Consider the following 21,133-nt stretch of genomic DNA (forward strand, 5'->3'; position numbering starts at 1 on the left):
GTTAGTTTGGGAATTTTTGCTTTAAGATTAGCCTCCCGTGTCTCCCTTTCAACTTTATTTCTCCCTTTTGCGCACCACTATCGTCGTTTCCCGACCTCATGGCACGTGATTTTGATTGGACAGTGAATTATATCAGTCAGGAACATTTTCCAATAATTTCTTGTTATTTTATAATTAGACACAAATCAACTGCCAGCGCCTATATGAATTGTCAATCAATTTCCTCCAGCCAATCACGGGCCCCCTCCTTCTGCGGGCCCTAGGGCTTCAGCCCCACCGAGCCCTTATGTTAATCCGGCCCTGGTCCTACATATCATACTGCCTCCATACAGACTATCAAATATCTCTGTGAAGTTTTCCTGTTTTGTAATTGTAGCCAAGAAATGCTAGCCTCTAGGTGTAGTATTTCTGAACACGTGTCATTTGGGGACGCTACACCTTCCTGCACACACACACACACGCAAAGAGTCAGGATCCGCTCTCATGGTCTATGGCCTCTTTGGCTTTCCATATCCCTCTTGCCCATGTGCGCTCGTTAGTAGGAGGGGTGTCTCGGTGATGCTGAGTTGAACAGCGCCTTTCCGTTACTCCACCTGCAGTCGGGGCGCAAGACGAGCCAGGACACGATACTCTTTCCATCTCTTTCACATCCCTTAACAGAGGAATTACCGGCGATTTGAGAGGAACTGCTTGAGTCGGTGCCGAAAATGAAAGTCGGCTTCATTCTTCTTCCTCTGGCGTGCGCTTTAGTCCTGAAAAGCTCACTGGTAAGACTGACTGCAATCAGACATTAGTGAAGTTCTGGTGCGCTCCAGCAGGTCATCCCAGAGGCTCCTTATGGAGTGCTGCTGCGCCCCTGCGCTTGTTGTTGCGCGAGCTGGCATCCAGCCTGCTTTCTATCAAAGTGAAAAAATGTATTTGTATTCTCTTGCATATTAAAATATGAAATAAAGTATATAAAACACGAAACAGTTTAAATGCTGTAGGTTTAGTGCCCCAGCATGTTAGTTACTGTAATGGAACGGTGCGGCAATGCGCTCTCCTGTCTACTAAATACTTATTTTTGCCTGCGTACTCAACTCTTCGCATTCTAGCAGAGAAATCACACTAACCTCTCAAGTATTCATATGTGCATATATCACATGATGAGTAATACACTATTTGGCCAAAAGTTTGTGGACACCTGACCACAATATCTGAAGCAAAATCACACAATTGCCTATGGTCCCTTTGTGTCTACCCACACTCCAAAATCTAGTAGAAATCCTGGACACCGTTGTAACAACAGAGAGGCGTCCAAGTCATATTAATACCCCCACTAACCCCCACCCCCCAGCTGAATATTACATAGCAAGCTTTGCTGTTAGTCAGTGACTTCAGAGGTCTAGAACTCATAGAAATCACCAGACTCTTGGCGTCTTCCCTGGTGATGCTCTGGCAGGCCTTTACTCAGTTTTCTTCAGTTCCTGTTTGTTTTTGCTTTTCAGTTTTCAGTGAAATGCATGCCCAATTGGATTCCAGTCCAGTGATCAGCTTGGCACCATGTTCTACTTCTTTGCCTCAGAAATGTCTGCTTTCACAGTATGCTTTGGCTTATTGTCCATCTGCACTGTGGAGCGCTTATATGGCAATATAACCTTATTTACTTCCGAACTCATCCTGATGCTTTTTGTTAGTGCTTATATCATCAATGAAATTGCAATTTAACCTCTGGTTCTCATTACATTCTCCATAGACAACTCTATTATATGTCTCATATTTTATAATGAGGTGATTTCTATTACACAATTGTAATATGTATGTGACAAATTAAGAATTGCAGGAGAGAAGTTTTCCCAAGAGCTGTAACATTGCATTCGGATAGTAGACGATGAGAAAGAACTGGTACTCTCAAATCTGCTTCTAAATATTGAGAATTTTACATGCAAATCTTTTTTTTTTTCCCCCAGGACACTGCTGGAAGTCTGACTGTGGATGCATGTAGACTCGGATTCACCCAGAACTTCTACACTGTGTTTATCTCATGGGAGCAGCTGCAGGGTCACACCATTGTCAAAGGTAAGAGCCGCCAGTGCATTTAACGAATCAGGCTCGCTCGTGTGGGTGTTGTTTGGTTTTGCCCACAAAGCTTTCAGCAACAGGTCTTTGTTTTTTGTTTGCTTTTTCTCCCTCTCTTCCCTTCACTTCAAGCTTTTATTCAGTCTTTCACTCCGAATGCCCCACACAATATGTATACGGTGTTCGTAAACAGAGCCGTGCTTCCGAAGGCGGCAAAAACCTCTGCTGATGATTCCTCATATTGCTTATGAGACTTGTGTGTTTATTTCAGTTCTGATAAGCAAGTATTCTGCTATTGTAGCGAGATCTATTCTGCTCTAACCAAGAAGAGTGTGTCTCGTCTACTGATTGCAACAAATATGCGTATAATTCTACTTTTATTAGATTATCACGAGGCTCCGTATAAAAATGTCTAATACACATTAAATGAGCAGTTGAGCAGCATGGCTGTCTATAGTCGTGAAAATAAAATCTCCTGCTGTGTATATTTGCTGGTGAATTCCCCCTCCTTCCCTCCTCTCTCCCTCCTCCTCTGTGTTATGAGGGTAATACAGTCTACGCTCTATTCTTTTGCCTTCTTTTCACTAAGACTCCAGCGTTCCATTTATTTGCCCAATCTCTGTTTAGTAACTCTGTTTTCATTGTGTGTGCTGATGCGTGTTGTCCCAGTAACACTGGAATAAGCTTTATCGTGCAGATTTGCTATGCCGGTGCCAGGAGCCGGAGAGGAAAAGAAAAAACTAAAAACAGAAAGGAAACTGCAACGGCATATGCAAAACTGCCCAAGCTAATTGCATTGTCTGCATTGCGATGGAATCAGTTGATAGCTTGGGTATAGGAATAGGGAGTGCTCAAATGAAAAATGACTGTTATTAGTGCAATCAGCAGCATGTCAGGCTCTGTGGTTATGCCTGAAAAGCTTCTTCTCGGCTTGCCGTGTTGCAGCGTCAGGCTTTGTTATGGAAATCTTTGTGAAACTGTTTACACTGTTTTCAGGCTGGGTTTATCTGTTCAAATCAGAGGTTCCAGATCCACTGCTTTGCAATATTTAGCTATTTTACAAGCTGTTCAGGAAATGGGTCGGCTGTGTGGGGAGCAGGGAAAGTTTGAAACTTGGGTTCCCAAGGCTAGGTGGAGAAATAGTTAGATGTGTAAACCATATTAGGTGATTTGTGAAGTCGTTCTTGTGTGTGTGTGTGTGTGAGGGTGTACATATATTTGCAAGTACTCGTGACCATATGTGACAAAAATACTATGTGACTAAGAAAACATATAAAATATAAATTCTAACTCAAAAAGACACTAAAGTGAGCACTGGGACTGGGACCTTGTGGGATGCGCACGAGAGGTTTTTTTATTTTCATGTGTTCAGATACGAAGCTCGTGGGTGTGAGCAAGTGAGCAAGAAGCTATGAATCTTGCAGGACAAAGAAAATTCATCAGTGTGAACATGAACAATGTATTCATCACCATGGCTTTTTTTTTTTTTTGGAAGATTTACGCAGCTTTGCACAAGAAATATGGTTTTATGAAGCACAGGATCCTCTTTGCTGAGAGTGTTGAATGGCTCATCAGTCGATTTCGTGTGCTCAGTGCAATTTTAGTTAATCTCTGCCAGCAACTAGCCCCACTTTCGGAATAATAGCATCCTTGTGCACACTCAGTTCCTTTCTGCACTACATCTTGAGAAGAAATTGGTGACAGGTCTGGCATTTTCCAACCATCTGTAAGCTGAATAATGACATGTCATTATCACTCCCGCCACAATATATTACATTTCCAGATTTTTTACTTCTTTGCAGCTCTTTCACATGTAATTGCGGTAATAGGTCGTGAACACAATAGGCAGGAAAGCACTTTTTTTTTCAAAGGGAAGATGTTCACCGCATGGAGGGGTGATTGGAGCGGAGTGATCAATATGCCTGTTTGAATTGGTATTCTGTTGGATCTTTCCATCTTTACGCACACTACAAGTGGCGGTGGTGTTGTTTCTGGTTCGGCTGGGATTTATTCCACACAGTAAACGAGATGGATATTGGTATATGTGTTGTGGGGCTTATCAAAAAATCAATTATTCTGCTTAAGTGGGCAATAATACATTTCTCGAACTAGCTGTCATGATTTCTCAGTGTATAGCAGAGGCCTGTTTACATTACAGCATTCAGATTTTATGCTCATCGGTGTGTAACAGTGAGTACAAGGGTGATATTTTTTAACAGGAACAGTGGTAATGGAGGAAGAGGATCATGACTGGGACTGAGATAATAACAGTGCAGCATTATCCAACTTGAATTTCCGCAACTTGAATTTGATGTAGAATAATACATAACATTGTCATTGCACATTTCTTCTTTCTCATCTGTCACACCTTTGAAAAACATACAGTACTTTCTGTATTCTTTTGAGAAAGCTGTGTAAATTAGTGAGTACTGTTGTGAAACACAACTGTGCGTGTTAATTACACGTTTAACCGAAAAAGCTCTATGTAACTACATACAACATATTGCCTTTGGTTCTGTAACAAACAAGTTTTCTTCAAAATTCCACTCATCCAAATAAGATTAATATCCCATTATAATACTGAATGTTACCACATGTTGATAATTGTATCATACCAAATATTGATAGTTGCTGTGTGTTAGCAAAGCAGAAACCCAGCTTTCGGAACTGATTTCCAATTGAAATGAACTTGAACTTCAACTCAAGACCAGCCTGCAGCAGGCTTTTCGCAGTTCGCATTTAAATAAATCTAATATAGTCGGTCTATTCTTCTTCCTGTCTTTCACGAAAGCTCTAGCTTTCTATTTATTTGCCCCAATTTCTTTTCAGCGCTATGCTTCCATTGTGTGGGTTGTCACAGTAACGCTGCTATGAGATTTGTCTTGTAGCTTTTCTAAGTCGCCGTGCCAGAGAAGAGCCAGACTTTGATTCTAAACAAATTCTCAATACAAGATTTTAACCCCCATTAGGTAACTGTGCATCAGGAATACATTTCAGTCAAGTGTAAGCTCATTATAAACTCTATATATATATATATATATATATATATACGGCAGCCTGGGAAACCCTGGGAAACTCGGCGAAATTTTCTTTTATATATAGTTTAGAAAACTGCAGACGTTCCTGAAGTGAAGTATGTTTTCCCTTTTGCATGTATTTCAAGAGTAAGTGAAGCTCTAGCGTTTTAGATATGGATATCCTTAGCAGTTTGAAAAGGGGACAATTTGATTCTTTAAGATCATTATGGACTTGATTGAATCAGACTACATGACTACCACCTCTCACATCAGGCTTCTCAGTGATTTTGGCTATGAATTTTCCATATGCCTTTGTTTCTGTATGTGTTTTATCTTTGCACTGTTTTGGGTTGTTACTCAGTTGTGTTCACCTGTCCTGTGTTACCCCTTGAATAAGTTGTCTATGTTTAATCTGCTATTTCTTTGTATTATTGCAGTGATATATAATTGTGCGTTATTGGTATTATGTCCAAGCCTTCTTTTCCTGGTTCCATTTTGTTGTATCCCTTGATTTTGGAAACATCACCTGCTTGCCTTGGTTTTAAATAAGGGTTATCCTTCATGCCTAACTATGGGCATTAGATACAACTGCTGGACAAACCTTGGGTTTGCACACTTGTGACCTGTCTTTCACAGTGTTAATCAATGCAAATCAAAAAGTAAATAAAAACTTTTTCCACGACACATTGATGAAATATATTTATGTTGAGGTGACAAGCTATGTTATGGGCCCAAAGCCTATTTTTAGCTGTTTGCCAGAATATACACTGTTTCTGGAGTGTAAAATGAAAGAGAGAGAGCAAGGCATCCAGTATACCAATCTGCCATGTCTGCCTTTCCTTTTCCTGGAAAAGGAAAAAACGTGATCCCAACTGTGAAATGCAACAGCCTGTTAAAAGGAACTTTACACCTTTTTTCTTCTTTCTCTTTTCTGTTAGCTAATAACTTTAGGTATTTGTTTTAACCTAACACCTATATTATATATAATATTACCTAAAATCTTCAATCTAATATTACCTCCACTTCAAAAATCAAAAAATTTTACACTTTCTAGGCAAATCATTGCTTTACCATTGATGTTCTTTTCCATTACACACAGTTTTTCCTTTCTTGTTAGTTAGCATCTCTCTCCCAATAATAAGGCTCACTTGGCCAGGCCTCTTACTGGTTATTAGTCTACAGGAGGACATTTTTATCTTCCCAAGCATGTTTTTATATCTTATATCTTCTAGACTCTAACTGTCTACATTGTCTGGCTGCACCATTGCTAAGAGGGTTAGCAAATAATTGACATAATGTCATAAAGTCAGTGTCTGCAGGGATCTACCAGACTGTGTTGTCTCTGGTAATAAATATGGATTAAGTCCTGTTTATTCTACAGCACTGTTATTCTCATTATTATGTTGTTCTCTGATGGGTCAGAAGGGTGACAAATTTTCTAGAAGAGCAGCTCTGACAGTCGTTCTGGCTGCAAGCCAAATCAGACGTTCGCATTAATGCACTCCTTCTGAAGCATATACTGTTTTATAGTAGCAACTTGTGCAGAGGAACATGAATGGATTATAAAAAATGTTTCTAGGATTTTGAGGTGACTTTGTGTAATGAGAAGAAAAGAAAAGCTAGTGAAGGAAAGACTGTTTATAACTCACACAGTATAATGTAACAGGAAATAACTTCTTGTTGCAGATGTGCCATGAAACAATAAATTAACTTGATCTTTACTAAAGTAGAAATTGTTAGGTCTGCTGTATTGAAGCAAATTGAGGAACACTTTGTCATGGTCATGCTGTTATTGGAGAATACTCAGCTTCGTGGTGGCCTGTACCACACCACCCTGTCATTGATTATAATCCGATGACACCATGCCGGTCATATTTTATTTCTAGGATACTGGGATACATAAGATTTGGGTAAAAGAAGCCTGAGGAGGAGGAATTTGATGAAATGCTGTTCTCCAGATGAATGGTAATATTGTGGAAGTCGTTTGATATGCAGGTTAGTGGTCCAGCAGGCACTGGATTACTATATATTTATGTATCCTATTTCTATGGCAACAGATTTTTCAAAAGAAAAACCCATGTTTGATGATGATGATACTGTATACTGTATTCTACTCTGCAGCACCGGAGTTCACACTGCGAGGAAATACAGTAAATAGGACGACTGGATATTTTCAGATGGCACCAAGGCCAAAGCAGGAATCACTATTTACAATAAGTTTATCTTAGCTATAATTCTTTGAGTGAATCTCTCTCTTTCTGGCTCCACGCCACTTTGAAGGCCGTAATCATGTTTCATCAAGGCTACTCAGACCACATCTCTGTTATGTTGATTCCAGCATACAGACCACTTGTTAGATGCTCTAAACAGGTTAAAACCTGGCCAGCAGGAGCCATCTCTGCTCTTCAGGACTGTTTTGAGTGCACTGACTGGGACATGTTTAGGGAGGCTGCAACCAATGGCGACTCTATTGACTTGGAGGAGTACGCGGCATCAGTGACCGGCTACATCGGAAAGTTAAAAACAGCGAGGGCCAAACTGTCCCGAGCGATCAGAGAAGCGAAGCGCGCACACGCCCAGATAATCCACCGTCACTTCCAGGACAGCGGAGACTCCCGGCGCATGTGGCAGGGCATTCAGGCGATCATGAACTACAGGACAACTTCGCCTGCCTGTGACAGTGAGTCCTCCCTCCCAGACGCGCTGAATGACTTCTACGCTCGGTTTGAGGCACAGAACAACATAACAGCGAGGAAGACCATCCGTCCTCCAAATGACCAGGTGCTCTGTCTCACCACGGCTGACGTGAAGAGAACTCTATGCAGAGTTAACCCATGGAAGTCTGCTGGACCAGACAACATTCCTGGCAGAGTGCTCAGGAAGTTCACTGACATCTTCAACATCTCGCTGAGCAGCTCCAACATCCCTACGTGCCTCAAGACAACGACCATCGTCCCTGTGCCAAAGAAGTCTACGGTTTCCTGCCTCAATGACTATCGTCCTGTCGCACTCACACCAATCATAATGAAATGCTTTGAGAGGCTCGTCATGAAGCACATCAAAACACAGCTACCACCCTCACTGGACCCCTTGCAGTTTGTGTATCGTCCAAACCGCTCCACGGACGGTGCCATCACCACAACCCTCCATCTTGCCCTCACACACCTGGACTGTAAGGACTCCTACGTTCGAATGCTGTTCATAGACGGATCCTCTGTGGAGATCGTCAAGAGCACAAAATTCCTTGGTGTTCATCTGGCAGAGAACTTCACCTGGTCACTCAACACCAGCTCCATCACCAAGAAAGCCCAGCAGCGCCTCTACTTCCTGAGGAGGCTGAGGAAAGCCCATCTCCCTCCCCCCATCCTGACTGTGTTCTACAGAGGGACTATCGAGAGCGTCCTGAGCAGCTGCATCACTGCCTGGTTTGGGAACTGCACCGTCTCGGATCGCAAGACCCTTCAGCGGATAGTGAAGACAGCTGAAAAGATCATCGGAGTCTCTCTCCCCTCTATCACGGACATTTACACTGTATGCTGCATCCGCAAAGCCAACAGCATTGTGGATGACCCCACACACCCTTCACACACACTCTTCACCCTTCTGCCATCTGGAAAGAGATACCGGAGCATTCGGGTCCTCACAACCAGACTGTGTAACAGTTTCTTTCCTCAAGCCATCAGGCTCCTCAACACCCAGGACTGAACTGTACAAAACTCTCTCTCTCGCATACACACACACTCAGGACTGAACTGTACAAAAACTCCCTGTCTCTCACACACACATAACTTATATTGTTCAATACTTATTGCACTACCTCAACCCTTCATTTCATTTACATTTCATTGCACATGTTCTTTTTCTTTTTTCGGCACTAAGTGTCCTGTGTTTTTGTGTTGTTTTTTTGTACTTATTGTTTTTGCACTGTCTTGTCGTTGCTTTGTTTGCACCTAGCTGCACACTTTGCACTTTATGTGGCTTGGACAAAACTTCGGTCCTAGCTCTGTGTTGTTTTTTTATGTTGTATGTTTCTGTAGCACCAGGTCTTGGAGAAACGTTTCATTTCACTATGTACTGCATCAGCTATATGTGGTTGAAATGACAATAGTCTCGTGTCATAGCTGAATTGACCGTCGATCTAATTTTCTTGGCAACGTTTGACTTCTCACCTCTTTCTGTCTGAGGTCGACTTCTCTACTATGACCTTGAGAAAACGTAGATCAAACATGAATGTTTACCCTCGGTTCTGTTTGCTCTTTTCACCGGACCAAGATGTCCCGATGGCTTTTCATATGAATTTGTGTGAGCACGTATCTCTAAACAGTGGATACTTTTTCTAAGTAAACTTCACAAAGTTGTACCGTGTCATTTTCTGATAATCCAGCCTGCCAGTATGCACCCCACTCAAGGCCCACCCTGAGGCCCAGTTTTAACTACTTCTTCCTCTGACACCCTGCTTGGCTTTACTTATAAAGCAAATCTATTTTAAACAGCCATTGTGGAGGAGGCACTGGCTCAACCGAAGACCTCCTCATATACAACGTCTTTGAGAAACAACACTATATGGCCAAAGTTTCTGGACATCCGTGTGCTGATTGAACATGCTGTTCCAGATTTAATCCTTCTTTGCTGTTATATTAACCTCCACTTCTCTTGGAAGGCTTACCTCTAGATTTGGGAGCGTGGCTGTGGGGATTTGTGTTCAGCCAGCCATAAGAGCATTAGTACAATCAGGCACTGATGCTGGGGGTCTGCCTTCCAGTTCATTTTTTTACTTGTACAGCAGATTTTTACTATCTTTTTCTGTAGTGCATTTCTGACAGAACGAATGAAAGAGTTCTATGTGTATGTTTGGAGCCCTACTCTTCCTTTCGCAAATATTATTTCTGCTTTTTGCTTCACCAAACCAAATAGCAAATGAACCAAAAAACAGGAGACAGGAATGTGTTTGAAGCATGTAACCTTGATTTACCCGTCTGTGTGCTGCTCTTTATTAGCATGTCTGCCTCTCTTTATCTGGTGTCTTATTTACTCAGCTTTATATCCACATGCTATTTATTGGGAAGGTGAACAGGGTGATGTGGGAAAGTATTTTTTGTTGGCCTTTTTAAAGGACATACACTAACTTCTGGCACACAATAACTGAATATTTAAAAAGCCTGCTGGGTTTTTTTTTCACTGATTGGTGGCCGAGGGAAAACGGGGAAGCAGGCGATTATCTTAAATGGCGAATTTAAAGGATTACAGCTACAGTACTTAGCATACATAAGTGCCTCATTAGCCATTCCCTTATAGAGTAGTGAGTTTCTCACAAGCTTGTTGCTTTTCTGCAAAGCATTTTAACTGTTTGTCGTAGTGAATCTGCATATGAAAATGTATCGAGCTATCCTGATCCCCTTCTGCTGACAGTACACATCTCCTTTATCCTTTTTGTCTGCTTTTTGTGAACATTTTCTTTTTCACAAACGAAGCTTTAAATGATGGAATATATTTTGAGCTCATCATTGACTTGCTGCAGATCAGACTGGTGGTCACAGTCTCAAAATATTAAAATGCTGTATGTTTTTTTGTGGGTCGTTTATATTAAAAACACAAGCAATTATCCTAACAGCCAACCATGTGTCAGTAGTGCAGTGTAAAAAAACAATGCAGATACAGGTCAAGAGCCTCAGTTGAACATTAGTATGAGTATGAGGAAACGTGATTTTTCACTTTTACTGTGGCATGGTGTAGTTGTTTCAGTCTCTAAAATGTACACAGAACATGTTACACAAGAATACTTTAATTGGCTCTGCTATAGCGCTCAGTTCCCTGGTGGTGACCCAAAGCCAGTGGATCATGAGTATGCATTTCAGTCTATAGGACATGCAGCCATACAGTTAGATGAAACTTGGTTTGAGTTATTTCGCAAAATTTACTCTGCTAGGATTTCTAGGATTTAAGATAGCATCTCAGCTAAGACCATCAGTCCGGTCTGAACACTTCTATTTTTGAAGCTGATACTCTGACACAAAGATACACCATCACACACCAGGGGATTTTTCTCCTACGTTTATCTCGTTGTCTCGTGTACTCCCATGACTCTGTGCAGTCAGGAGGAACTGATCTCAGAGCTAGGGGATGATGGATGGACGGATTTCCGACTGGTGTCATAGATGGGTGGAAAAGGTGCAGTGGTCATCACTCTACTGAAGACATCCAGCCAGAGATACGGAGAAAAAAAAAAGGCATGTCATTACTGACATTCTCTTCTTCTCAGTCATTGTCCAGGATGGTGAAGTGTTGTGATTGTGAGTACGGAAAGGATGTCTCTAGAGACGATGGATAGAGATAAGGATATAAAAAAAAAGTAACAGGGAGTGTACTGACCATTTGAAATGAATATTTTTAAATAGTCTAAATAGTCTAAATCATCTTTAAATTTGCAAAAATGTGTGCTGTGAATTATAGCCACAAGCCCAAAATTGATTATTTTCCAAAAACAGCACCTCTTGAGAAGTTAGACAAGCGTGTTATATTTCTGAGAAACCAGAAAGGGAGAAACCTGTCCTGAAGACTCTCCTGAGGTGTGGTACAGCTTTACATCTGACTGTTACAAAGTGCTGACACTGGAAATGCTAAATAAATGTCTCCACACTGAAAACTTCACCACAACACACACAGTTCTCCATCTCTTTATGTGACATGTCTGCCGCACAAGGTACTGTGTACATTTCTACAATGTAAGCAACATATTTTAACAATTTCCTACTAATCAGAATTAAAAATTCAACAGCACTTTTCTAAAGCTACTTTGGTCTGTCTGACACTTGCCATCAGTCCAGTCTCTCTGACTCTTTATAGGGTGCTGCTTCCCTGATGAACGTGTGTGTGTGTGTGTGTGTGTTGTGTGTGTTTATGTTGGGCTCTCAAAGCACTCTGATGAACTGTTACATTCTTCTAAATTTACTACAGTTTGTGTGTGAGTGAATCTTCAGAGCCAGGAGTAGTGTGGTGAAGCAGAAGGGGCTGCTGGACATTCAGCAATATATCACAAAAAGATGCTAGGAAAGAGGAGAATGAGAGAGATTAGCAGTAATGTGTTATTATTATTCACTCCTGATTTTATCAAATCCCTCGATCATCTGTGCTGCACATGATGGAGCAATGGGATGAAGATTCAACCTAGAGGAATGGTCAGGAGGGAAGTGACACCGGAACTGATTTAGCAAAGCATTTAATGATTCGGTCATTTTAGCTTGATTGATTTCATGCATCTTTTGAAGTTTTTGGAGGTTGCATCTTGTGTACGCTTCTGCAAAAAAGACCGAAATGCTGACCTTCACATCAGAGATGTTGGATTAAGGACATTTTACCAGACAGTACATAGCCAGTATTCTGTAGAAAAGCAACACCGACCTTGCTTCCTCAGATCAAGAGCTACAATACCATTCAAAAGCTCAAGCATGTTTTCATAGAAGGTCATCATTTTCACAATTATGAAGACAGACTATGAACAAAAAAGAAAACCCCATTAAAATCTAATTAAAACTCTTTTATATTTCTGATGGACACTTTTGGTGTTGTCTCACGAGGATGCTTCACTCAAAGGAGTTGTTTGTGGAAATAATTCGATTTTAAGTAAAGCTATTGCTTTTGAGGATACAGCTTTTTTAAAATATTTACATATTGATTCGTTAAGTATAGTTTTACATGGGCTTTACTAATACTTCGCTCTTTATTCAATTTTTTTCACTATTTATCCACTTTTCCACATGGCACGCTGTGCAAGATGATTCCAATAAAATCTTCGTCAATGCTACAAAAGTCTGTTATCTGAATCTTTAAAATGAAGATCCACTAACCACAGACCTATAATCATAGAGAATAACTATGTTCTTCTTCCGTGATTGTCCAGGGTTACGTGCAGAAAACGAGGTCTCGGAAACTTTCCCTTCTATGTATTTATTTCTGTCAGTCATCATGTTTTGTTTATGTTTTGCAGGAGGCTTACAGTTGCTGCTGTCGTATTTGGAGCTGTCCCACGAGTTTCATTCAATCCTATGCCATCCTCCTTTCAGAGTATTTATGATCGTAGCAGCGCTGAACACTCTGAGCTCACACTCCAAAATGTCGTTAGCTGAAAATTAACGACAGTTCGCTGTGACACTAAATCGGCTGATGGTGAGCACGGTACATTATGCGATCTTAACTCACGACCAAATCAATCTTTTACGATGTGCGATTTTTGTCGGCGTCAGCAAAAGCGGGCTGAAAATCGTACAGTGGAAAGCCGGGTTTCAACATTTCACCGTCCATCCGAACATCATTGAAGAACATGCAGTGTTTATTTATGCTTTAGAGACTTGATTTTGTCTCACTATTTACACAGTGCTGCTGTTTCCCTCAAAAATAACTAGCCCCTATATTGTGGTGCTTTATATCCCAATCCTACTGTTTGGATTTTGCTGATATAAGAGTTGGATACTGGCATTCAGATACATATTAGTAACCAAGCTGACTTTTATTTGCCGGATCCGAGAGCATCTGAGGTCTGAGAACATTCTCGTGCCTGATTTTGGCATCAGTACTGACACCCATTGGTGTCCCAGTTATCGTTTTATATGATGATTAACCAAGTTCCAATTTTTCTTTTCGCCTTCATTTATTGGATAATTGTTTTGCTGTTTCTTCTCTGTTTTAGTTTTAAAGTTCTTCTGTTCATACTTTAGCCCAGGAATTATGCTTGGTTTTGTCCGAGTCAGTCAGTCAGTCAGTAAGTCAGTCAGTCAGTCACTCACTCAAATTCGACAACCTTTCTTCCCAATTATTTACCATTATACTGAAAAAAAGTGCCTCTGAGAAATGGTGACTCATTGTGTCTCAGTCTTGGGATGTGTGCAGTGAAGCAGTCTCTAATGTGTCTCGTGTCCTCAGACTCGGAGCCAGAGTAAACATAAAGAAGGTAAGTGCACCATTCAGGCAAGTGCCAAAGCAGATCACTCTGGCTTAGAGCCAATATCCAACGTGACGGTTATCAGTTTCAATGAAAACCACACAGCTACAAGAATATAATTGATGCATTCTCCCAGGAAAGGATAGATAGTGTTAGAATTCATATTGAATTAACAGCCTAGGCCAAACACACTTCTGGTATAAATCCTCATAAAGATACGTACACTATATTGCCAAATGTTTTGGGACATCTGCCTTTACATGCACATGAATGTAATAACTCTTCTGGGAAGGCTTTCCACAAGATTCAGGAGTGTGTGTATGGGAATTTTTGACCATTCCTCTAGAAGCACATTTATGAGGTCAGGCACTGATGTTGGACGAGAAGTCCTGTCTCCGCTCTAATTCATCCCAAAGGTGTTCTATCAAGTTGAGGTCAGGCCTCTGTGAAGTTCTTCCACACCAAACTCTCTCATCCATGTCTTTATGGACCTTGCTTTGTGCACTGGTGCGCAGTCATATTGGAACAGGAAGTTCCCCAAACTGTTCCCAGAAAGTTGGGAGCATGAAATTGTCCAAAATGTCTTGGTATGCTGAAGCATTAAGAGTTCCTGTCACTGGAACTAAGGTGCCGAGCTCAACCCCTGAAAAACAACACCTGAGGGTGTCCCAAAACTTTTGGCAATATAGTGTATATGGATGTTTGCAGCACTACACAGATGCAGGTAGTGCCAGCTTGTTACACCATAGTGTTCTTTAGACGTCTTTGTGTGCATGATCAGGTAGCAGAGTTTCCAGGTAATGACTAAGAACAGAGTCTTTCCACATTAGTCACTGTAACGTTACAAAAGATACTTAATTGCACATACGCATATGGTCCCCTTTGGGCAACCCGCCTAATGGGTTGATGAAATGAGATCCTTGTTATAGACTGTACTGTAGGTTTTATGTCGAGGCAGCTTCCTGTCTACTTCCGTCACAGATCCTGAGTTTGACATCAGGAAAACTGCTTACCCAGTACACACCTCCCATTCTGTGACGGAGCTAACGCTTTAGGCTGTAGCGAACACAATTTTACTAATTGGCGGTGTTTAGGGATTATTTTATGGTCTGCTTGACAGTATCTACTATATTTACAGAGGAGGAAGAGACACTTATAGCACCCTGGAGAAAAGATACAGAACAGAGACGGAGAGATGGAGAGACAACGGGAGCGTGACAAACTTCCAAACTTTCCTCAAATCCGAAGGTCTGAAATGCCTAGAATTCACACCGGGTGCTAATCTTTTCAGCCTAGCAACGCCTTCAGCCATTTTCTCTCTAAAACCAGTAATATCATTGTAGAGATACTAATAATACAAAGTCTATAAAAGTTTTAAAAGAACATGAGCTATTAAAAATAATCACTACTTTATATTGCGCAGGCAGTTCATTAGCTTTCAGGCGTCTCAAAGGTCTAGTAGTATTTCTATTCATTACTATAAATTAATTCCATTTGATTCGAGAGTCTGCATACTGCATTTAGAGACGTCGCTTATTTTTACATCAGATGTTTTTGTAGCTCTTCGCCTCTATCTAGGTTAGATTGAGTCGAATGAATTAAGAAAAAGACTCATTCAAAGGACTTCATTAGTCATTTCTTTTATTGAATCATTTTTAAAACGTCCCTAGAATAGAAAAAATATTAACACCATTTTCCTGAGCAGTTTATACCTTTACACTCATAGGTGAGAGGCGAATATGAATTCTTCTTCTTCTCTCTAGCCATATTTAATATTTAATAGCCGCTTCTCATCGACTCTTATGCTTCATTATTTATTATTGATATTACATTTGTCACAGCTGCACACAAGCAATAAACCCACGCATCACGCATTGAATCGCTCGCTCTGTGTTAAGGATATGTGATTTATCCGTCCTGACATTTCCGGAGTGGAAGTCTGCTCCCCTGTGCGAGGCAAGCTGGAGCACCGATTGTCAGAGATGGCGGTCTGTGTCAAATTCAATGTCTGTCATGTTTGGATAATAATCAGAGTTAATTAAGGGCTCTAAAAAAGCCTGCCTGTTTTAATTAGCTTTGTGTTCTGTTGCTCCTCTCAGCCAGACATGCAGATCAGGCTTTCACATATGAATGCGGGTCTACAATCTGAGACATGAAGAGAGCACTTACTCTTGACCTGCACAAGTAAATGAAGGTGTGATGAACAGATCAGAACTGACAGACATTTAAATACAACTTGCTGAAGTCATTTAGTTGTGCCTGGGCCTGGTGGACACTACATGCTGTTTGTTGGTTTGTGGACATAGCGATTTACACACTTCATAAGCGTCCGCAGGTAAAACTCGCACACTACGCAAAACATGGAGAAGGGATTCGTTAAGGAGGCCGTTGTTTGCTCTTTAAAGCGAGCTGGAGGTACGGTGCAAGGAGATGCTGTTACTGTTATACTCTGGATATCTGCGTGAGTATGCTTTTATAATTGTGTTTTCCAGCACCAATTTGGATATGATGCGCCAAATAACTTACACTTGAAATGTGCTATAAATATTTGGGCAATTTTCTAGTTTAAAAATTGCTGGGGTGTTTTTGTGTTCATCTTACATCATTACAAACATGTACAGAGAATGTTTCGCCATATGATAGATAGATAGATAGATAGATAGATAGATAGATAGATAGATAGATAGATAGATAGATAGATAGATAGATAGACTATATTGCCAAAAGTTTTGGGACACCCTCCAAATCATTGAATTCAGGTGTTGTTTTTCAGGGGGTCGGGCTCGGCCCCTTAGTTCCAGTAAAAGGAACTCTTAATGCTTCAGCATACCAAGACATTTTGGACAATTTCATGCTCCCAACTTTGTGGGAACAGTTTAGGGATGAACCCCTTCCTGTTCCAACATGACCGCACACCAGTGCACAAAGCAAGGTCCATAAAGACATGGATGAGTGAGTTTGGTGTGGAGGAACTTGACTGACCTCAACCTGATAGAACACCTTTGGGGTGAATGTCATTCATTACATTGGAGGGTGTCCCAAAACTTGGCTAGATGGATGGATGGATGGATGGATGGATAGATAGATAGATAGATAGATAGATAGACAGACAGACAGACACTATATTGCTTCTCTTTTGTAGTTTGTGGACCCTTGCTTGTTTGCAGTTCCTTTACAAGGGAATTCTGGTAGCCAGAGTGGAGAGGAGAAAAATCAATTCAGCCCCAGTCACTCTCCTGTCCTCCATAACCATCTCTTACCTTGCTGTTGTACACGGGCAAACTTTCTCACACTTTCCGAATGCCCACAGTCGTTTAAAACTGATTGAAGTGTACACACACACACACACACACAAAGCAATCACACCCAGATCATCTGGTGATCTGGTGCACAACATGCAGTGCTCATGACTTATTTCATGTTACATTTTAGGCTTTCATACAGCTTTTTTTTTTATTTTTTAGCTCAAACGCACCCATTTTGTATTGAAACAGATTTATTGTATACTATTAAGATGTCAGGTTGCATTGAAAGCATGTCCATGCGCTTGATTTTTGAATAAAAGCATTGCGTTGTGATTGACAATCGCCGAATGAGGTCTCTAATTTTGAAGTATGCTGAAGATATAAATTGCTATGAATGTATAGCGATTTAAAGACACAAACATATTTATGCATATTCATGATGAATTGCCCCAGAAAAATAAATCAAAATTCACTGCTTATACTAAACTTCATGTAAACATGTTTTTTTTTAATTACTAGATTGAATGATGTAAAGTGAGCATGTAGTAGTATTAACATGATTAACATGTAGTATTAACATGAACCGGGTACTTTATAAAATCTCACGAGGATGTTAGCACTGATTGAAACTATAACTGTATTATTCATTTTAAGCAGTTAAAGCATGCAGGTAATGTGACTGTTGCAAAACACCAGCGTCGTGGGTTTAATTCTCAGCTCGGATTCGCGCTCTGTGTTCAGTTTTACTCAGGGATTTGAATGAAAATACACACTCAAATCATGTTACAAAAAACGAATTGTGTTAACGTGGCTCAATTCAATCATAGAACAGGATCTTATTATTGCTATGAGAAGTCAGCACTTCTTAGTATTCATTTTTGTTTATAATTTTCTCTGTTTTTTTGTGCTGTTTGACCTACATCTATCAGGCATAACATTATGACATGTATTGGTCCCCCTCTTGCTGCCAAAACAGCCCTGACCCATCATGCACTGTGTATTTTTACACCTTTCTATCAGAACCAGCATTAACTTCTTCAGCAATTTGAGCAACAGTACCTCGTCTGTTGGATCGGATCACACGGGCCAGCCTTCGCTCACCACGTGCATCAGTGAGCCTTGGCCACTCATGACTCTATCGCCGGTTCACCACTGTTCCTTCCTTGGACCACTTTTGATAGATACTGACCACTGCAGACCGGGAACACCCCACAAGAGCTGCAGTTTTGGAGATGCTCTGATCCAGTTACCTATCCATCACAATTCGGCCCTTCGTCAAACTCGCTCAAATCCTTACGCTTGCCCATTTTTCCTGCTTCTAACACATCAACTTTGAGGACAAAATGTTCACTTGCCGCCTAATATATCCCATCCACTAACAGGTGCCATGATGAGGAGATAATCGGTCTTATTCTCATCACCTATCAGTGCTCATAATGTTTTGTCTGATTGGTGTACATGGTACTATAAGGAAGCTGATATACTATTATTATTCTTAGTAATAATAATAATAGAAGTAGTAGTATAAAAAAGTATACCTGGTACATCAGTTTGGACTTATGGATGATAAAGGCAGGGGAACACTTGTGGTAGGGTCCAAACACACTCTAACTCTTCACTGACGTTCAATATCTATTGTTTAAGAATTATTTAGGTGAGAACAATTCATTTCAGTCTGCCTGAGAAGTCCTGGATTGTAATTAATACATTGAAAACTGAATATTCTATAAAAAAAAAATCTGAGACAAATCTATTTTGAAGCATGAGAGCAAGCACAGGGTAATATGTTAAGTCCTGGAGGTGTTTTACTTACTTAGAGCAAAAAAGAAAAAGTGCAGATGATAACAGTGAGTGCCTAGTCCTTGGGGCTCTGTGTCGAGCAATTGACTAACACATTTGCCATCGCTCCAGGGTTTAACACTAACAAGCTTAGCAAAAATCAAAGGGCTACAGCACTAGGCTCAGCATCTCCAATCCACTTCCTCAACTCCTCAAAGACGAGAACGGGTAAGAGGACAAGCGTCAGGACTTTTATGGGCTACACTGGTGGGATCATGAGGTGATGACTTGGGCAAAGAAAACGAGCAAATGGGAAAACTTGACTAGATCTGAAAAGAGAACCACCCTGTTGGTCAGGAATAAAAGGCGAAGCGTAAATATAAAGTAAAATAAGCTTAAAATAAGTATGAAATGAAGCCCTTGGGGCTCGTACAGAAACAGCAGTCCACCTGGAACCGGATTATTTTCTAATAAACCAAGTGTTTTTATTCATTTTACAATGATTGCACTTTTAAATGTATTAATGAATTACATTATGCTTTTTAATGTTGTGAATATGGACAAGATGTGAGTTCCTGTGATCACTTACATTATAGCAGCTATAAGCATTGCGTCTCTGTTTAACCTCGATTTCTCTCTCTCTCTCTCTCTCTCTCTCTCTCTCTCTCTCTCTCTAAAAACAATGCGGCTTTTCACGTTACAGAGAAACCATAAAGCACAAACTCTACTGTTCTGAAGACTGTCCTATGGTGGAAAACTGACACTCCTACTATAAATAATTTAATATATGTCTCCTTAAAGTAAAGTTCAGCATTGTTTATACACGTTTTTTTAATTTTTATAAAACTTCTGTTTAGCTTATGTAGATCGTTTACCAGTACAGGTCTTTACAAAGGAGCTGTGATTTGATTTACAGCTGGAAATACTGTCAGAATTATGCACTGAGCTGTAAAACCTTGACAATAAAAAGGCCTACTATTAATCAGTAAATCTTTCCTTTTAATGCTCAATGAAATTCCCATTGATTTCCCAACAACATGCATCGGAGAGTTAAGCAGGACATACACTTCATGGCTTTATATGTCTAGCTCTTTTCACGCTAAGCTTTTCTCAGGAACAGGTGCAAGTAACAAAAAAGTAGGACTTCTGGACGTGCAGCAGCAGAGATCTGTAATTTCAGGACATGGCAGACTTTTTTTTGTCAGGAAGCTCGCAGCAGGGTCTGAGGCAAGGTGTTGGAGTGTCAAGGCAGGAGTATTGAAATTTGGATCAATCGTCTCATGTTCATCTTTCGAGCTAAAAGTGCCAAGTGTCTTCAGTCTGTAGCAAAAACAACAGAATTGGCCTTGCTGTTCCAATACTTTCAGTAGGGACTGTATACTCATGCTACAGTACTTGAGTATGTGGAATACTGTAGCAGCAGTTGTGTTTTGAGTGCAGAGAAATTATAGTTTGTAATTTCTTTTTAAAGAAACTACATATTCATCTTTCCTCCATTTACTTTTACTACAGAATAAAAAATAATAACACATTTAACCCTAATAGACTAAAGGTCAATTTACTATGCAAAAAAAAAGAAGAAGCCCAAAACAATTTCTAGACTAAATTAATAAATAATTTCCTGACTGTAATCTACACTTCAGATACCAGATGCTTAGCAGAAATGTCTGACAGTGGAGATTAATGAGTCCAGTTTAGCATTATGAACTAGACAAACTTGATATATTATACAGAATGATAGTTCTGTATTAAACTCAACGGTGTTATGTATATATCACCCAAACAGCCATAACATTATGACCAGCTGCCTAATATTGTGTTGGTCCCCCTTTTGCTGCCAAAACAGCCCTGACCCATCGAGGCATGGACTCCACTAGATCCCTGAAGGTGTGCTGTGGTATCTGGCACCGAGATGTTAGCAGCAGGTCCTTTAAGTCCTGTAAGTTGCGAGGTGGGGCCTCCATGGAGCGGACTTGTTTGTCCAGAACATCCCACAGATACTTAATTGAATTGAGATCTGGGGAATTTGGAGGCCAAGTCAACACCTCAAACTCGTTGTTGTGCTCATTAAACTATTCCTGATCTGGCACATTATCCTG

General features: G+C 40.5%; 1 protein-coding gene across 1 annotated transcript in view; it reads left to right on the forward strand.

Moving 5' to 3' along the window:
• The first annotated feature begins 600 nt into the window (after positions 1 to 600).
• cdh4 (cadherin 4, type 1, R-cadherin (retinal)) overlaps positions 601 to 21,133 on the forward strand; it is a 400,906-nt gene continuing 380,373 nt past the window's right edge. Inside the window, exons 1-2 of the mRNA XM_058374170.1 lie at positions 601 to 767; positions 1,950 to 2,058. Coding sequence (XP_058230153.1) covers positions 708 to 767; positions 1,950 to 2,058 — 169 coding nt within the window. The 5' untranslated portion in view covers positions 601 to 707. The remainder of the gene's footprint in view (positions 768 to 1,949; positions 2,059 to 21,133) is intronic.

The sequence above is a fragment of the Hemibagrus wyckioides genome, linkage group LG21, assembly GCF_019097595.1.
Source record: "Hemibagrus wyckioides isolate EC202008001 linkage group LG21, SWU_Hwy_1.0, whole genome shotgun sequence".
In the NCBI taxonomy this organism is placed as follows: domain Eukaryota; kingdom Metazoa; phylum Chordata; class Actinopteri; order Siluriformes; family Bagridae; genus Hemibagrus; species Hemibagrus wyckioides.